General features: G+C 41.6%; 2 protein-coding genes across 2 annotated transcripts in view; both read left to right on the top strand.

The window, feature by feature from the left end:
- The window catches only part of LOC308077428 (inositol monophosphatase 1-like), a 647768-nt gene that overhangs the window by 447658 nt on the left and 180495 nt on the right, over positions 1 to 19615 (top strand). The gene's annotated exons all lie outside the window — the stretch shown is intronic.
- LOC308077576 (cadherin-7-like) overlaps positions 1 to 19615 on the top strand; it is a gene marked incomplete at both ends in the record, with an annotated part of 305706 nt that overhangs the window by 238202 nt on the left and 47889 nt on the right. The window contains 2 exons of the mRNA XM_080418321.1: positions 458 to 594; positions 8814 to 8935. Of these exons, the coding sequence (XP_080274447.1) occupies positions 458 to 594; positions 8814 to 8935 (259 nt within the window). The remainder of the gene's footprint in view (positions 1 to 457; positions 595 to 8813; positions 8936 to 19615) is intronic.

Below are 19615 nucleotides of genomic sequence, written 5' to 3'. Positions count from 1 at the left end.
CTCCCAGTGAAGATCGCGTGTCAAACGGGGCATCCATGTTTGAGTTAGAGCGGATTACGTTAAACAGTGAAATGCGAGGAGAAAAAACTACAGGAAGAGAATTGAGTTTCAGTTTCGTCTGTAGAATGGGAGCGGGCGTGATCGTCAAAACCGGATCCCAAATAATTCCGTTTCCGGTCATCAAACCGGAAACGGAAGTGGATCAAAAAAATTCCGAAAGTGCACCCGGACCGCGCATGCGCGAAAAGACCGCAGCCCGTAGGGCTGCGGTCTCGGCGCTTAACAGTTGGATTTAACGGACCGTAGGACTACGTTCTTGGCGGTTAATGTGTTAAAAAAATCTAAATCCTAACAGTTTTTTGAAAAAAAATATATATATTATAGATTTTTCAAAAATATCAGATCTACAAGCTTGTAGCTTAAAGTGTGACTGTGTTGTGTGTCTGTCTGTCTCCAGGTACTCCATAGACAGGAACACAGACCTGGAGCGCTTCTTCAACGTGGACGCCCTGAGCGGGGTCATCAGCACGGCCAAGCCTCTGGACCGAGAGGTCAACTCTGTCCACAACCTCACCATCTTCGCCATCGAGAGCCGTAAGTGTCTCCGCACGTAAACGGCATCATGCGCCAAATCCAGCATCCCCGCGACCACATCACTTCTAATGCAGACACTTGTTAACACTCCTTCCATTGAGGTGGTGGTACATTCCCCCGGACAGTGTCCCATACAGCAGTGGTTCTCAACATGTGGGTCGGGACCCCCAGAGGTGGACCATATCTCTAGTCTCTCCTGTCAAGTCAATGCAATTCGATTCAATTCAAAGGGGCCTTATTGGCATGTAGTGTTTTTGTCGACTACCTGTTTTTCACTGACTAACTCAATACAAACTAAGCCATACCTCTTCACCATAATATGCAGCAAAGACTAGCGTTTAAAACTACGCTATGATGACTCAAACTAAGACTAAATATATTTACAATTTTGTCAACAAATAAAAACTAGACTAAAATGTTTGGTGGAGAAGAGATGCAGTAGAAGTCATTTTTATATGTTTGGTTGCGCTCAGGTGTTGCGCTCTGAAAATAGCAGATCTACAAGCTCGTGTTGAGCTTGTAGATCTGCTATTGTCAGCATTTGCTGTTGAAATCAACACTATTGGCATGAGAACACATACATGTACGTTGCCAAAGCAAAAGTTGAACAGAACAACCTTAAGGTGGTTGAATTCCATTAGACATCCTTCTCCTCTCACAACAGCTCACACATTGTGCTGCTGTCTGTGTTTACGCACATGGTTGTACTTCACCCTAACAGATATGGGAGGTTTTTGTCATTAGCAATTTTTCTCCTCTCTCCTTGGATGATTGTAATCTGTAGGAATGATGTGTCTCTGATGTCATGGTACAGTGGGGCGAGTGGTTAGGAAGTGTACATGTAGCTCAGGTCCTCATTTTGTGTGCAGTGTCTCCCAGATGAGTCACCACCTCGAACACACACACACACACACACACACACACACACACACACACACACACACACACACACACACACACACACACACACACACACACACACACACACACACACACATGGTGTAAAGTAACTAAGTACATTTACTCAAGTACTGTACTTAAGTACAATTTTGAGGTATTTTTTAGTAACTTTAGTTACTAGTTACTTTGCAGATATAAATGATAACATTGCAAAACATACATTAACCACTTTAGAACTATTTTATTCCTAGGCTGTTTGAAAATAGCCGATCTACAAGCTCACAACGCGTCGCATCGCGACGCGTTGTGAGCTTGTAGATCGGCTATTTTCAAAGAGTTTAGTACTTTTACTTTTGGTACTATAGGTACATTTTGATACCAATACTTTTGTACTTTTACTCAAGTAAATGTTTTATTCCGGACTTTTACTTGTAACATAGTACTTCTACATTGCAGTATTGATACTTTTTACTTAAGTAAAACATTTGAGTACTTTTCCACCACTGACACACACACACACACACACACACACACACACACGCACACACACGCACACACACACCACCGTCACCACGCCTCTACACACCGTGCGCCCGGCACCCCACCCCCCCCCCCAACCATCCTATAGCATGGTGTCATCGGGGTCACGGTGAGAGGGCTGTCGGGTAATGTTAATTCACATGCTGGGGGGGGCGGGGTGGGGGAAGGGGTGGGGGAAGGGGTGGGGGGGTCGTGCTGACCTCGGGGCCTCCCTGAGCCGTGGCGTGCGTCGTGCCTCTCTCTCTCTCTCTCTCCTCGCACACAGAGGGACGAGTTGCTGACTAAGGGGGGCCGGGGCGCCGTTCTCACCCACATGTGAACTATATGCTAATGTGACGCGGAGAGAGAGGCGCCACACGCGTGCCCTTTGTGGGTTTGTCTCTCTAAACTAGATCCAAGGTCACTGAGCGGGGGCTGTTCCTGCTGTTCCATGTTCCTCCCCCCTCTCCTCCCCCCCCCCCGTGTTGTCACGCTGTACCACAGCACGCCGTGACTCACAGCAGGGGGCCGGCGGCTGGCTGCATGCCGCCGCCGTGAAGACGAGACGTGTGACGAGAGCTTTTTAAACCATTAAGACCTCACAGTTTTCTGGAAAAAGTCAGTGGTTCGTTTTCATGTCAAGAATCACCCAAAATGATATGTATTTGGCCACGGACCCCCCATCTTAAAATGTTTTGTTCCAGGGACCCCCCAGAAGCAAAGATTTTAGTTACAAATGTTTGCTTTAAATATATATATATATATATCTTCAAAGTGCCGCGCTATGTATGAGCTTGTTTATCTGCTAAAAAGTAGCCAAAGCCAAAGTATACAATAACGCTTTAAGCGGTTGAAATGACACAGATGCTTTTGCGGTTAATTTTGATCCTACAATTTTATAACAAATTTTATTTCACCCCAGGGCTAATTGCCTATGTAATCCTGGGCGCTACTCTCCCTCTGCCAGCCTGGGGAGAGCCCGGAACTGAGCCCATCCATGCCTCCTTCAATGCTTGAGGAGCTAGCTAGCTAGCTCTCCCGGTTCTAAGGGGTTAAGACAGCCTCGCCGTAGCGGCGTGAGTATTAAAGAACAACAACAACAACAAAGTCAGACGACAAACACGTCGCCGGTTCCTTCATAGCCGTCACATATCCACAGATATACACATGTTCAAAAAGAAAGCATATCAGTGTTTCTTTTTTTTACCTTTGTTATGGCTTTTAACCTCAGAAAGATGTGTTGCTATTTATTTACATGGATGAAGGACTGTGTTCCGTTGCCGTCTGAAACGCACGTGCGCTCGCTAGAAATAGCTACAAAGGGGAGTATAGTTAACGCATTAAGGCCTGGAACGCATTTGTGTCATTTTGTTTAGATTCCTTCAGCTATTCAAAAATAGCAGATCTACAAGCTCATAGCGCGGCACCGCGCTATGAGCTTGTATATCTGCTATTTTTGAATAATCGTGAAAGATTTTGCAAATCTTGGAATATATACACTTTTAACTCAAATCGTTGCTTTGGGGGTCGCTGGAACAATATATTTTGAGATGGGGTCCGTGGACAAATACATATCATTTTTGGGGTCCTTGCCATGAAAGAGTTTGAGAACCACTGATATTGTAGCAACATAAGTTTTAAACTGTTAGGATTTAGAAGACATTTGTAGAATCCCCCAGCATCAAATATTTGAGTTAAAAAAATTAGCTATTTGGACAAATGTTCATGATTTTTCAAAGATTGCTCTGTTGAGCTTGTATATCCGCTATTTTTTTAATAGCCAAATGAATCTTAAAATGACAGAGTTACGTTCCCGGTCTTAAAGGGTTAATAATAACGTGAGAATATCATGTGAAATGTCACAGTAGTCCCTTTGCGTGAGATACTCTCCTCTGACACGCAGTGATACTTGAATGCTTGTTCTGAGATAAAAAGCATATTTTGAGTTCCACAAACTGGCAACCTGCCCCCCCCCCACTGCTCTGAATGCCTTAAGACAATATTTATAGCATAGTAAGTAAATGTATCAACAATACCTATATTGTCCTATCTGTTGGAAGTATTGTATTCACAATTTACTTGGGTAAAAGTACAAAGGTATTGGTATCAAGATGTACTTAACATACCAAAAGTAGACAGTATTCATTGTGCAGAATGTCCCATTTCACACGTTTGCAAATGTATGAAATGTATTAAAAAATAGCAGATCTACAAGCTCACGTGTGGCAGAGCGATGCGTTTGAGCTTGTAGATCTCTGAAGTGGTTTGTAATAATAATGAAAATCTAACTTAAAAAAACAACAAAAATTTTCAAATAATTGTAGTGCAGTAAAAAGTACAATATTAGCCTCTTGAGATGTAGTGGAGTATAAGTAAAAAATATGGGAAATTAGAAATACTCCAGTAAAGTGTAAACAAAAAAAACTCAAAATTGTATAAGTACAGTACTTGAGTAAATATACTTAGTTACCGTCGAGAGAGAGAGAGAGAGAGAGAGAGAGAGAGAGCGAGAGCGAGCATGTCTCGGAGGCTAGGGGGGGTGGGCGGAGAGGTGAGGTTGTGCATTTGAGCTGCAGTCACTCACGCGTCTCGTTCAGAGCCCAACGCCAACAGTTCCGTGGCCCCCGAGGCGCCGTGCGTCCTTTTTATCACCATCAAACCAGCCGCCGTCCCGGATGTGTCACCGTCCTGGCGTCATGCATGTAGTCAGCATGGTGTCAACGCCGTTCTAGATCACCGTCCTCCTGGATCCGCTACAGCCGTTAACCCGTAAAGACCGGGAACGCATCGGTGTCATTTTTATTTCCGATTTCTTTGGGCTATTCAAAAATAGCAGATCTACAAGCTCATAGCGCGGCACCGAGTGCCGCGCTATGAGCTTGTAGATCTGCTATTTTTGAAAGTCGAATCGTGACAAAATTGCAAATATTTGAATATATATATACGTACATGTTTTACTCAAATCTTTGCTTTTGGTGGGGGTCCCTGGAAACGAAAAACATTTTGAGATGGGGGAGTCCACGGCCACATTGGGGGGTCCTTGACATGAAATAGTTTGAGAACCACTGATACTGTAGCAACGTAATTATTATATGTTTTGTTTAATGTTAGGATTTAGAAGCAAGGATTCGAGTTACAAAAAGGTTTGCTTTAAAAAAAAAAAACGTATTCAAAGATTTGCACACATTTTCACGATAAAAAAAAAAAAAGCAGATCTACAAGCTCGTATGAGCTTGTAGATCTGCTATTTTTGATCTGCTTTTTGATCTGCTTGTATCTAAAGTGGCACAGTATGCCTTCCCGGATTGAATGTGTTAACGCCGCTGGTGCGTGGCAGACAGACAGGCAGGCAGACAGACAGTCACACATGGAGGAGAGGGAGGGGTATAGGCATAAAGCCTCACTACGCAGAATTACTTGCTCACCCCACCGTGGCGGCTCGCCGTCGTCTCTTTCCAGCGGCCGCGCCGCGGCGGTGTAATTAGCTTGGCTGATCACTTTGGCCCGATACCCCGGCGTAGCGGCCAGAGGGCTGTCAGCTGAGCCCGGGCACATTGTATATTTCATTAGAGCCAGCACTTTTGGATTAGTTGCCTCATTTCGCTCGACCTTTTGTGATTAATTAAAAACACATGAGGAAAGATCAATATTCCATAAATTGGCCGAGTGCGTAAACACACGCACACGCGCACACACACACACACACACACACACACACACGCGGCTTTTAAAGGCCGAGTGAATGAAAAGTTTGGCGACAGACTGGCAGCAAACTTTTTATTAACCCATTATGACCGGGAAAGCATATTTTTTTATTTCTTTGGCTATTCAAAAATAGCAGATCTACAAGCTCATAGCGCGGCACTTGAGCTTGTAGATCTGCAATAAAAAAATTATGAAAAACATGAAAGTGTGTGCAAATCATTGAATACATATATGTTTTAAAGTGAACATTTGTAACTCAAATCTTTGCTTCTGGGGGGATTCTACAAATCTCTTCTAAATCCTACCAGTTTAAAAAAAAAAACGTATTTTGCTATAATATCAGTGGTTCTCAAACTTTTTTTCATGTCAAGGACCCCCCAAATTATGTATTTGGCCACGGACCCCCATCTCAAAATATTTATTTCCAGGGACCCCCCAGAAGCAATGATTTGAGTTAAAATGTTTGCTTTAAAAAAATATATATATTCGATGATTATCAACATTTTTCACGATAACAAAAAATAGTAGATCTACAAGCTCATAGCGCGGCACTTGGTGCCGTGCTATGAGCTTGTAGATCTGCTATTTTTGAATATCCAAAGACATCTTAACATCGGCACAGTTCCTGGTCTGAATGGATTAATCTCTCTTCGTCGTGTTTCGTTTTTAGTTTTTCGATGGATTGAATTAGTTTATTAACACGTTTCAAACAGTACAGCAAAGTGCAATTAAGGGACTCCTTTTATATATATATGTGCATTTGTGACTCTTATTTATTATGCACTTTAGTCACATTAATTTATTATGCAGATTAGTCATGTATTATGCACTATATGCCTCTCTTTTATGATATAATGCTCGTATCTGTCTTTTAACTGCATTGATGAGGCTGCACAACTAAGAATTTCAGCCACCTGACTTTATAATTTGATGTGACAACTAGAAAAAGTGCTCCTTGGAGTACAGGTCTCCGCCAGGTCAGGTAGGTTATTGTGGCCTCCTGGTGGCGCTATAATAGGCCAATGTGAAAAGGGGTGCCATTTCTTCTTGGGACTTTCACGGCAATCGGACACTGCATTCAGTGTCCGATTGTTCCAAAAATGTGTTTTGCTAAATTAGACGTGCTGGTGGCGCTATAACAGGCCAATGTGAAAAGGGTGGCATTTCTTCCTCAGCCTAGTGGGAATGTGTGTGCAAGATGTCACGGAAATTGCACGCTGCGTTCATGATTTGAGGATTTTTTTTCAAAACGAACCTCTCCTGCCAACTTTGGAAACCAATCTTAGCCAATTAGGATGGAATATGAAAAATCAGACAGATCTGTGTTGATCACATGACTATAGAGATACTGTGTACCGATTTGTGTGATTGTTGGACATAATCTGTAGGAGTAATATAAAAAAATGTGTTTTGCACAAATCGGCCTCCTGGTGGCGCTCTAAAAAGCAGATGTGAAAAATGCAGGGCAAAGGTTTTTTTCCTTGGCCTCTAGGGAGTGTGAGTGCAAAGTTTCACGCAGATCGGTGCAGTTATAGGTAGAAACGCAAAACGGCCTTTTATAGCGCCACCATGAGGCTGATTTGAAAATTATCAAGTGCCGTTTCTCCCTCGGCCTAGTGGGAATGTGCCTGCAAAATGTCACTGAAATTGCACTCTGCGTTCATGATTTGAGGCATTTTGTTCAAAACGGACCAATCCTGCAAACTTTGGAAGCCAACCTTAGCCAATCAGGATGGAATATTATGGGGAAACGGACAGATCCGTGTTGATCACATGACTATAGAGATACTGTGTACCGATGTGTGTGATGTTTGGACAAAATCTGTAGGAGTAGTATACAAAAATGTGTTTTGCACAAATCGGCCTCCTGGTGGCGCTACAACGGGCCAATCTGGTTCTGAATCGGCACCCAGGGAGTGTGTGTGCACAGTTTCGCAGTGACCGGGCCAACGTTGCCTTAGGTTAGCTGCTCGCTAGGCTGCACTAGCGCTCCTGCTTTCGTGTATAGAGGGGCGGGTGTATAGAGGCGCGGAGAGATTGCGCCTGATCCCATTGGTTCACCGATCTGTCCGTCAACCCCCGCCCCGTCAACACAACATTACGAGTGACGCCCACTGCACTCTGGTTGGTTGGGTAAATGAAACACTTCCTATACCGGGTACACCGACGCACTGGTCTAGACTTTAATTTTTTAGCAAAACTAAACAATAAAAGCCTGGAGATCGAGGCTAGCTGCTCGCAGACAGAAGGACACACACACACACACAGACGGACGGACAGGGTAAAAAACATACTCTCTCGCCATGCCTTTCGGCCTGGCGGAGACAATAAAGATTGATTCTGACTCTGATGATGATTACGCAAGCAATGTTAACAGGATACAAAGTGTCCATTGTGGGTCTACTTACCCACAATGGACAAGGGGGCTGCGTAGTCTACGGTAGGTAGACTACGGTAGGTAGGAAGACTCAATTTAGCCTCAAATGAGTCTCCTACTGAGCAAGCACCCGGTCATCAAATTATTGGCTGAGGAATGTGACAAAAACATCTCCATGAATTCAAGGCTTCACGCGGTGTGCAATTGATAGAAAATAAGCAATTTTTTGGGGGTGAACTACTCTTCAACCCATCGGGACCTGGAACGCATCTGTGTCATTTTTTGATTTGAACTAAAAAGCATTATTGTACACTTTGGCTATCCAAAAATAGCAGATATACAAGCTCATACGAGCGTGTAGATCTGCTATTTTTGAAAAATCGTGAAAATGTGTGCAAATCTTTGAATATATATTGTTCAAAGCAGACATTTTTAACGCTATTCTTTGCTTCTGGGGGTCCCTGGAACAAAACATTTTGAGATGGGGGTCGGCGGCCAAATACATATAATTTTGGGGGTCCTTGAGATGAAAAGGTTTGAGAACCACTGATATAGAAACATGTTTTTTCAGAAAACTGTTTGGATTTAGGTCTTAATGGGTTAAGCTGAACTATACCACTATGTTGTATATAGTTTATAGTTTATATACTCTTTATAATATTATGTACACGTATTATTTCTCAAAGTGTATTTACAGTTCTTCTCTAATGTCTTTCAGAGGACCCGACCCAGATTGGAAAAGGTATCACTCTCATCACGGTGCTGGACATAAACGACAACGCCCCGGTCTTTGCTATCGACTACGAGACGCTGGTCTGTGAGAACGCCCTGGCAGGACAGGTAAGATATAACAAAGTACAAAATAATGTTTACTTTACTGGTTAACTATTAGGTAACTTTTGAGCATCGTTCAGACCAAACGCTAACGATAACAATTCTGTGGCCCCCGAGGCAGCCACGCCCGAGTGTCATCGGGCGTCCTCTGTAGTCAGCATGCCAGGCTAAATCACCGTCCTCCGGGATCAGCTGCAGCCGTTAACACTCGCATGACTGCGGTTTGACCATCCCCTATGCTGCCTAAATTCAGGTCCAAAAGACCGTTTTTTCCCTGCTATTCTATTGGTCTATTCTCAAAATCGGTCAGTTTGACCGGTTAAGCCACTTTTGTTTTAGTACCTTTGCACTCTTTCTATACTCTGTCAAAGCAAGTGGCGTCAGGTCAGCAAAAGCTAAGGTATATGGCAACGTTAGGGTTGCCAACTCCCAGAGATTCAAATAAGGGACACCTATCCTGGGCGTGCGGCAACTGCCATACCTTTGCCATACCCAATCGACGCCCCCTGTGTCAACTTTTGATTCAAACAGAGGCAAACCAGCTGTCTCTGGAAGCCATTCATAATGTCTTTCTTGTGGGTCCAAACAAAGCCGTGGAATCTCTCGCCACTTTAGAGCTGCATGGAGGTTGTCCCGGGGAGATGAGTCTCAATTAGCATGAGTCACAATCCACGAGATCAGCCCATTCAAACCGGGAACGCGTCTGTGTAATTTTTTTGATTTATTTGGCTATTAAAATAATAGCAGATCTACAAGCTGAACATTTTTTTAAAATCGTGAACTTTTGTGCAAATATTTGAATATATATATATATATATTTTTTTAAGGGGAACATTTATAACTCAAATCTTTGCTTCTGGGGGATTCTACAAAATTGTCTTCTAAATCCATTTTTTTCTCCCTTTTTTAAACACGTGTTGCTATATATATCAGTGGTTCTCAAACTTGTCCCCCAGGGCCCCCAAAACTTGTTGTTTCAGGGACCCCCAGAAGCACAGATCGGAGTTGAAAATGTTCGCTTTAAAACATGTATACAGTATATATATATATATATATATATATATATATATATATATATATATTAAAAAAAATTCACACATTTTTCACGATTTAAACAGAAATAGCAGATAATCAAGCTCATAGCGCGGCACTCGGTGCCGCGCTATGAGCTTGTATATCTGCTATTTTTGAATAGCCCAAAGATATCTTAAAACGACGGTGATGCGTATCCAGATTGAATGGGTTAAAAATGTCTTCCTTGTGGGTCCAAACTACCCTGTATCTCTCTCCACTTTAGAGCTGCATGGAGGTTGTCCCGGGGAGATGAGTCTCAATTAGCACGAGTCACAATCGGCCAGATTAAATAGACGGAAGGTATCGCGTGTGTTATCGTTCATTAGAGACTCTACTCACATTCCCCATACTGTCAACGCCGCGCTGCAAAATTAATGACTGCTTGACTCTGCCTGTGGTCATATACTCCACAATAATATCACGCCACTAATATGATATTTCACGCCGGGGTGGGTGGAGTGGGCTGTCTGCCGCGGTTTGATTCTTCATTTTCGAGAGCCCTGAGTGTAATTAAACAATCACACACGGGGCACTCGTGCAGAAATTGCATATTGTGGCGTTCATTTTGCAATCGGCGGCCTTAGAGAGGGATTTCATTTCATTTGCTTGGAGATGTCTCTGTTTTTTTTTTTTTTTCTGGGAAAGGCTTTTTCATCAGCGTTGCCATGTCTGCTTATTATAAGCGACTTTGGGCTTATTTTTGGAATATTCTCTGACCTCCGTCCTTCACGAAGATCAGCTCATTATACACATGGGGGTCCGGTAGTCTAGGAAAAACAAGAATTGTCCGGTCGCGATCCTCCTTTCCAGAGCTATGGCCGTTTGAAAAACAGCAGAAAAACGGAAAGCCGAGAAAATGTGACTTTTATAAATCCTTTAACACATTCGGTGCCAGAGTTTTATTAAAACAGATTATGTCCCCCCCCCCCCCCTCTTGTGAAAAAAAAACCTAAAAGATTGATTTCACTGAGAATCCCGGTTTTGGCACCTAAGCGCTAAAAATTAAATGAAAGATGCCTAGCTTATTTTTTTTGCTGTGATCACATGATATCTGGGTGTACTCTTCTTCGGTGGTGCTTGGATGATTCACAGGCTGCGGAGCAGCGCCCAGCCCTAGCCTGGGACCAGAGCAATCTGCCAGTGCAAAAAAAAAAACGTCCTCATAGAAGCACCAGACTTATATCCACGCAGTGATATAGTCTGGCCACACGAGGCTATAGCCCAGCCCGCCCTTAAACATTTTCATGGCAAGGACCCTCAGTATTATGTATTGTATGTATTTGTCAGCAGACCCCCCATCTGAAAATATTGTGTGCCAGGGACCCAATACAAATCTTGTATGGGGGGGGGGGGGGGGGGGCATTCAAGATTTGTGTTGTTAAAATGTTTCAAAAATATTTAAAAAATATCGTTTATTTTTAATACCAGATTTACAAGCCCACAGCACGTCACATAGATCGGCTATTTCCAAGTAGTCGTATAGCCTATTAGTCGCTTCTTTTGGAGCTTGTGTTTTCATAGACCTGGTTGCTTAATAGTTCTCTTGCAAAATCATCTGGCAACGCTGCGTGTGTCATGGTGTTGTGGTGGGTGTGTGTGTGTGTGCGCTGCAATTTTTTTTTCCACCGGGCGTTTCAGCATTTGGCCTCATTGTGGACTAAATGACTTGTGAGTCCCTGCGGCGGCGATCTGTCTGCCACTGGCATTTCTGAAAGCACAATCAGAGGTGAAGGGTAAAGCAAGGCGCGCGGAAACCCAATAAGTACGATTGATCAGCATGATGCATGGTGTTGGAAATGGCCATTAGGCCCTTTTAACGCATTCAGGCCTGGAACGCATCTGCGTTATCTTTTTTAGATTTATTTGGGCTATTAAAAAAATAGCAGATCTACAAGCTCATAGCGAGCTTGTAGATCTGCTAATATTTATTTCGAAAAAAATCGTAAAAATTTGTGCAAATCTTTGAATATATATATATTTTTTTTTAAGCGAACATTTTTAACTCAAATCTTTGCTTCTGGGGGGATTATACAAATGTCGTCTAAATCCTAAAAATCGCATGTTGCTACAATAATAATATCAGTGGTTCTCAAACATTTTTCGTTTCAAGGACCACCCACAATGATATGTATTTGGCCGCGGACCCCCATCTCAAAATGTTTTGTTCCAGGGACCCCCCCAGAAGCAAATATTTGAGTTAAAAATGTTGTCTTAATAAAATGGATATATTCAAAGATTTGCACACATTTTCAAGATTGTTAAAACAAAATAGCAGATCTACAAGCTCGTAGCGCGGCACTCTACGAGCTTGTAGATCTGCTATTTTTTTAATAGCCCAAAGAAATCTTAAAATGACACACGGGATGGATGCGTTCCCGGTCTTATTGGGTTAAATAGTTATTTGCATTCGTGTTCCTGAGTTGTTTGTCAGCGCGGCAGCAGCACTCGTGGGAAGGTGTTACAGGAGTAGCAAATGATTTCATTTGCCAAATGAGATTGTATATTTCATACATACATTCTCCCTCCCTCCCTGCCGTGCATTAGCCCATTAAGACCGGGAACGCATCTGTGTCACTTTCTCATTTGAGCTAAAAAAAAAGCTTTATTTTTACACTTTGGCTATTACGAGCTTGTAGATCTGCTATTTTTGAAAAATCGTGAAAATGCGTGCAAATCTTTGAATATATGTTCTTTTAAACCGAACATTTTTTATCTGAAATCTTTGCTTCTGGGGGACCCTGGAACAAAACATTTTGAGACGGGGGTCGGCGGCCATATACATATAATTTTGGGGGTCCTTGACATGAAAAGGTTTGAGAACCACTGATATAGAAACATACGGTTTTTTTTTTTCAGAATACTGCTGGGATTTAGAAGACATTTGTAGAATGGGCTTCAGGTCTTAATGCATTAGGCATGACCCACGGCGTGGCTATTTTCTTTTCTCTCAGTGAGGTTACAGCAGGGGCCTGGAAGATAACTCTTTTCTTTTGTTGCTATACGCCACCAGATATGGTTGTGGCGCTTTTGATCTATGCCTTTTATTATTTTTTGTTTCAGGGATGAAATAAATCTTACCCCGGCCCCATGCAGAGGTTCTCCCGTCGAGCGGGCAAACAACTGAATTTGCTGAACTTGACTGTACTTTGTTGAAGAAAACTGTATAATAATGTGACTTGTTTTCAGTGGGTGTTAAGCAGTGGTTTTCAACCTTTTTGTTGATGCCAAGGACACCTAAATTGATATACATTTGGCCGCGGAACCCCATCTCAACATGTGTTGTACCAGGGACCCCAAGAAGAGAAGATTTGTGTTAAAACAGGCAAAATTCTACAAAATTCTAAAAACACTTTCAAGATTTTTCGAAAAAGTTCAAAAAATAGCAGATCTACAAACTCACAGCGTGGCACAACGTGACACGCTGTGAGCTTGTAGATCTGCTATTTTTGAATAGCCAACGTATACAATATGGATAAAGGGGTGACAATGTATTAACACCTTTTGCTGGAGACCCCCTGGAACCCCTTTCAAGGACCACACTGGTGGTCCCCGGACCACTGGTTGAGAACCGATGGTGTAAAGTAACTAAGTACTGTACTTTAGATGTTTAGGTTTTTTTTTTTACTTTAGGGCACGGCCACACCGCACTTTTGTTCTACCTATGGGGGTGTAATCTGGTCGTTGTTTGATGTTCTTTCCACGTGTCGCGCACACCTTGCGTTTATGGGCTCCATACGCCTGCTGGTACATGCCATACCATACCGGCTGCAAAATACTGTCAGCCGCGCACAACCTTGAGTTTAACAGCGGGCAACCATAGTTTGGTGTGACCCGTGCCCTTACTGGAGTATTTCCAGATTTCAGTAGGCCAGTAGTTGTACTTGCTCTTGCCAGCGATTCCGAGCGTTTTTAATAACCTTAGAATCATAGAATATTAGTTTTCACAACGATCCACCCGCCCGATCGCTTTAAAAGACGTAGGGGGGTCTCGGAGAATCGGAGAAAAACAAATTGTGCCGCCGCGATCATCCATTCCATGTGCAAAACGTACATTAACCACTTCAACCCTACATGTATATACATTTCGGCCACAATGCGTTGTGACATGATGCATTGTGAGGTTGTAGATCTGCTATTTTCAAAAGATTCATATACATTTTATACATTTGAAAACTGGATATTTTGCATAATGAGTACTTTTACTGTTGGTACTTTAAGTACATTTTGATTCCAATACTTTTGTACATTTACTCAAGTAGGCCTACATTTTGAATTCCGGACTTTTACTTGTAACAGTAGTATTTCTACATTGTGGTATTGATACTTTTACTCAAGTACAACAAAAAATGGAATACTTTTTCCACCACTGCTTGTTTTTATTTTCTCCCCAAGTTTGGAGATGCTGCTGCTTTGCACTGGAACCAACATGTTGTGTATAGCCTACTGTATACACTACTGTGTGTGTGTGTGTGTGTGTGTGTGTGTGTGTGTGTGTGTGTGTGTGTGTGTGTGTGTGTGTGTGTGTGTGTGTGTGTGTGTGTGTGTGTGTGTGTGTGTGTGTGTGTGTGTGTGTACACACACTACGGTGTGTCAGTGAAGACATCACTGCTGGAGGCATACTGCCAGAGGGCATGCAGGCTATTTTTGGGTTTTCTTTTCTGGCACTAAGAAAGGTCTCTGCACCATTTTGAACTGTGGTGCTGCTGGTCACCATGCAGTGTGAAGATAGAGACAAATGAGAACCACTAACAAATCATCACTGTCTGGGCAGAAACCTCTTATATCCATATTTTAACTGCTTGTGTTTTTTTTCGTGATCATACTACCTTAACCCATTAAGATTTTAGATTTGAGCTAAAAAAAGCATTATTTTACACTTTGGGCTATTCAAAAATAGCAGATCTACAAGCTCATAGCGCGGCACCGAGTGCCGCGCTATGAGCTTGTAGATCTGCTATTTTTGAAAAATTGTGAAAATGTGTGCAAATCTGTGAATATATATATATTTTTAAAGCGAAATTTTTTTACTCAAATCGTTGCTTCTGGAACAAAATATTTTGATGGGGGTCGTGGCCAAATACATAAAATTTTGGGGGTCCTTGACATGAAAAAGTTTGAGCACCACTGATATAGAAACATACGTTTTTCAGAAAACTGTTGGGATTTAGGAGACATGTAGAATCGGCTTCAGGACTCAATGGGTTAAACTGCGTCCAAGCCTGGAGATGGAATTAAGGGGGGCGCCGCCACCGTTTCTTGGCCCAGACACACCACACACACACACACACACACTAGTTCTGCTTATTTTGCGCAACACGGTCATAAGATAGCTTATAAAAGACGGCATTATGTTATGAAACAAAAACTAAAAGATGAAATATGGAGATACAAGGTGTCTGCCCGACAGTGACAGACCAGTACCAACCAGCTTTGTCATAAATTAATATGACCAGAATGTGAACTCTAATGTTTTTTTTGTATACACACCATATTATGTAACATGAGGGAGTGCCAGGAGGGATAGCGAGGGAAATCATAATTACTATATGAATTGAATAATTCATATTTATTATAATTTATTATAATTTGTTTATCTTTTGAGTTATGTACTTGTATGTATGTTGCATGTTGGAGGGGGGGTAGGTGTAAGGGCACATTAACACATTCCATGCCAGAGTTTAATATCATAATGTACTCACCAGTGCCAGCGATTTATTGTTGTTTTTTTGTTTTTTTCACCTCGCCACAGACCTCGCTAAATACCTTATGATCGCGCGTTCAACTGTTTGTAGACACACAGGGTAGCTGTGTGAGTGGCCCAGAGAAGACATTTTCAATCGGCGACATTCCATTTTGCAGTAGTCGCAGTTTCTAAAAAACGTTTTAAACAGTGTTCAGCGCGGAGAAAAACAGCACAGAGATAATGGCGATTTAGCGGAAGCTTTAGAGCGGCGGCGGATGGGAACGGAAATCTTCGATTGACATTCATTTCCGTTTCCGGGTGTGCTACAATGAAATGTGTCTCTGCGAGAGAAACAAAAACAAAAACACTTTGCGTAGATCTACGCGACTGGCACGCTGCGCTGTTATTTAGGTTAGCGTAGATCTACGCGATTGGCACGCGATGTGTTAAACAAACACAAATGTACTTTTGACATCATATGGCTATTGGATACCTTTGTACGTGTCAAAAGCAATAAATACATTTTTTTTTTAAGAATGTGAACTCTTTTAAGACGAAATAACGCACATCCTCCGTCTCTTGGTGCTGAGCCAAACTATAAGAACAGAATCATGAAAACAAAGCGGGGGTCTCGCAACTCACTTTTGAATTCTCCCAAGTTTTTGTATTGGCGACAAAACAGCAGATACGCCGTTTCGACCCTTTCGTTCCGTTTCAAGTATAAACAAGCTAGCAAAAGGGAAATTACATATTTTTATGCAAAAACGGAACGTCAAATCTAACAGATAAACGTGTTTTCCCTCCATCAGTGTGGGTAGATTATCAGGGCCAGAGAGAGGTATAATGATAGGATGCCAACACAAAGCCATCACTTACAATCAAGACTATAGAGTCTCTCTAGATACTGCCGGCCATAGCAACAACAGCCCGCCGGCCCCTGACAGCATCATCAGCAGGAAAAAGTCACAGGTAGGCCAGATCTGTAATTACTCAGGCCAAACAGACAGATTGCCGGCTCGATGCTGGCGGTCTAGTCTGAGCCCGCCAGGCTCCCTTAGGTGTAGCTGGGAGCTATTCTGTTGTAAAGTGCAGGAGCTTTGCTGCTGCATGGTGACACAAAGAGAGAAATAAAGACACCAGGTCTATGAAAACAAGCCCCGATAGAAGCGATTAGTACATGAGCGCTTAAGCCCATTCAATCCGGGAACGCATCTGTGTCATCTGCTATTCAAAAATAGCAGATCTACAAGCGCAACATTTGTGCAAGTATTTGTTTTTTTTTCTTTTGTTTTTTTTCGGACGTTTGTAACTCAAATCCTTGCTTCTGAGGGTCCCTGGAAGTTAATATTTTACAAATGTCCGCTTTAAAAAAATACATGTTCCAAGATTTGCACACATTTTCACAGTTTTTTGAATAGCCGAAGAAATCTTAAGATGACACAAATGATACTTTCCCCCGGTCTTAAAGGGTTAAACCGATATGCAGCAGCTGTTTGGTAGATCTACAAGCTCACAACGTGTGGCGTTGTGAGCTTGTAGATCTGCTATTTTGAAACGATTCTTGAAAAAGAAGTGACACATTTTGAATATTTCTTGAAACGTTTTATCGACACAAATCTGGTAAGGGGGGTCCCTGGCACAACATATCTTTAGATGGGGGTCGTATTATTTCACATTGTTTTTGGGGGTCCTTGCCATGAACATTTTTGAGATCCAACATGTTTAAACAACATTAGGAAGCAAGCCAAAATAAGCAACTACACTTTAGAAACAAGCCCCAAAAAACAAAGGCAACCCACAGCTGCCAATATTGCAATTAAAGGCCAACTAGGTCAAATATCCCCTCTCTGACAGGTATCAGAGTTATTGCTGTCTTTGATGAGAGAGCACTAATGAGCACCGAACGAGTTGACACTTTTATGGACCAATGGATCAACTCGGTGCATCCACCCATTTGAAGTTCAACGGGATCAATTAACACATTCACCGCCAAAGTTTTTTCATAATAAAATCACCCACTGCCAGGATTTTAATCATTTTTTTCTAGAAAAATGTGAATTAATTTTAATTTTATTTTTTAACATTGAAGTGAACGGATTTATTTTTATTTTTATTTTATTTATTTATTAATTTGTTAGGGTTAGGGTTATAAATTGATACTCAAAAAATAGAGAAACATTTTAGGAATTCAAAAACAGAATAAAAAAAAATAATTAAAAGGGGAGAATTCTCCCCTTTGGCGGTAAACACCATTGACTGAAAAGGGGAGACTCCGCTTGGAGTTAGGTGGTTTGACTGACAGTTTGAGGATCCAATGGAGTCGGGAGTTTTAAAGGATGTTCAATAGCACTGTTGTTCAGTGGTGGAAAAAAGTACTCCGATATTTGACTTACGTAAAAGTATCTATACTGTAATATAGAAATACTTTAATACAAGTAAAAGTCCGTAATACAAAATTTACTTGAGTAAAAATTACAAAAGTGTTGGTATAAAAATGTACTTAAAGTACCAAAAGTAAAAATACAAACATTTTTGAAAATAGCAGATCTACAAGCTCACAACACGTTGCGATGCGACGCGTTGTGAGCTTGTAGATCGGCTATTTTCAAATAGCCTAGGTAAAATAGGGCTAAAGTGGTTAATGTATGTTTTATAATGTAATAATTAATATCTGCAAAGTAACTAGTAACTAAAGTTTTCAAATAATTGTAGTGGAGTAAAAGTACAATATTTGCCTCTGAGATGTAGTGGAGTAGAAGTAAAAGTATAGACAATTGGAAATACTCCAGTAAAGTAAAAGTACCTCAAAACTGTACTTAAGTACAGTACTTGAGTAAATGTACTTAGTTACTTTACACCACTGTTCAATAGCACTGTTTTAGCAAAGTAGAAACATCTAGATAGGTGTGTGTGTGTGTGTGTGTGTGTGTGTGTGTGTGTGTGTGTGTGTGTGTGTGTGTGTGTGTGTGTGTGTGTGTGTGTGTGTGTGTGTGTGTGTGTGTGTGTGTGTGTGTGTGTGTGTGTGTGTGTGTGTGCGTGCGTGCGTGCGTGCGTGGGTGGTTAATATTTGAATACCTAATTGTACCCGTGTACATGTGTAACACATTGCTGAGCCTTGAGGAAATCAGTCAGACTACTTATTTCTTGTGAAGAACACTGCTGGCATTTAGCCCGTTCAATTAGATGGCTTTGTTTCTGTTAATACTGTACATGATTAAATCTGGTCGTGGTTATTGTTAGCGCAAGTATGACTACACTGTACCGGCTTGAGGCTGATGTGAATTTCTCTTTTCTTTTTACTATTGTATGCTTAGTCTGATAATACAAACATATCCATTTAATTCAACTGGGATGTAGCTTTCTGGAAACGGTGTTCATTTTGACAGCAGATTATGATGTTGTTTTTTTGTCATAGTCTTTTGAATAAAATTCCATTTAGTTTTGGTCATATTTTAGTCATCTGAAATGTGTTACTTTTAGTCTAGTTTTAGTCGACTAAATATTATAAGATTGATTTTGTTGATTTTAATAGTTGACAAAAAATGTATTTTGGCGTTGCCTTGATGGCGTCGTGATGCCTGATTTGTAGACCGGCTACCGAAAATAGCTGATCTACAAGCGATGTGTTGTGAGCTTGTAGATCGGCTATTCTCGGAGCACGACAGCCGTGGACAACCAAGCATAAAATGACTGTTTTTGTTGTTGACGAAATTGTCAATATACTTCAATATACTTAGTCATATAGTTTTAATCATCATAGCTTAGTTTTTATTTAGTTTTCATCGACGAAAAAAAGATAGTCGACAAACCTTTTTGGTCATAGTTTTAGTCGACGAAACAAACACTGTTAGGAACTATAAGCAGAGAAGGAGACGAGATGAAAATGTCACAATATAATAAATGTACCCCTCCCCTCCCCTCCCCCCATA

Source organism: Gymnoscopelus braueri (assembly GCF_963280865.1).
Source record: "Gymnoscopelus braueri genome assembly, chromosome: 21".
In the NCBI taxonomy this organism is placed as follows: Eukaryota; Metazoa; Chordata; class Actinopteri; order Myctophiformes; family Myctophidae; genus Gymnoscopelus; species Gymnoscopelus braueri.
Note: the sequence above shows the minus strand (reverse complement) of the source record. Positions and strands in the feature narration are given on the sequence as shown.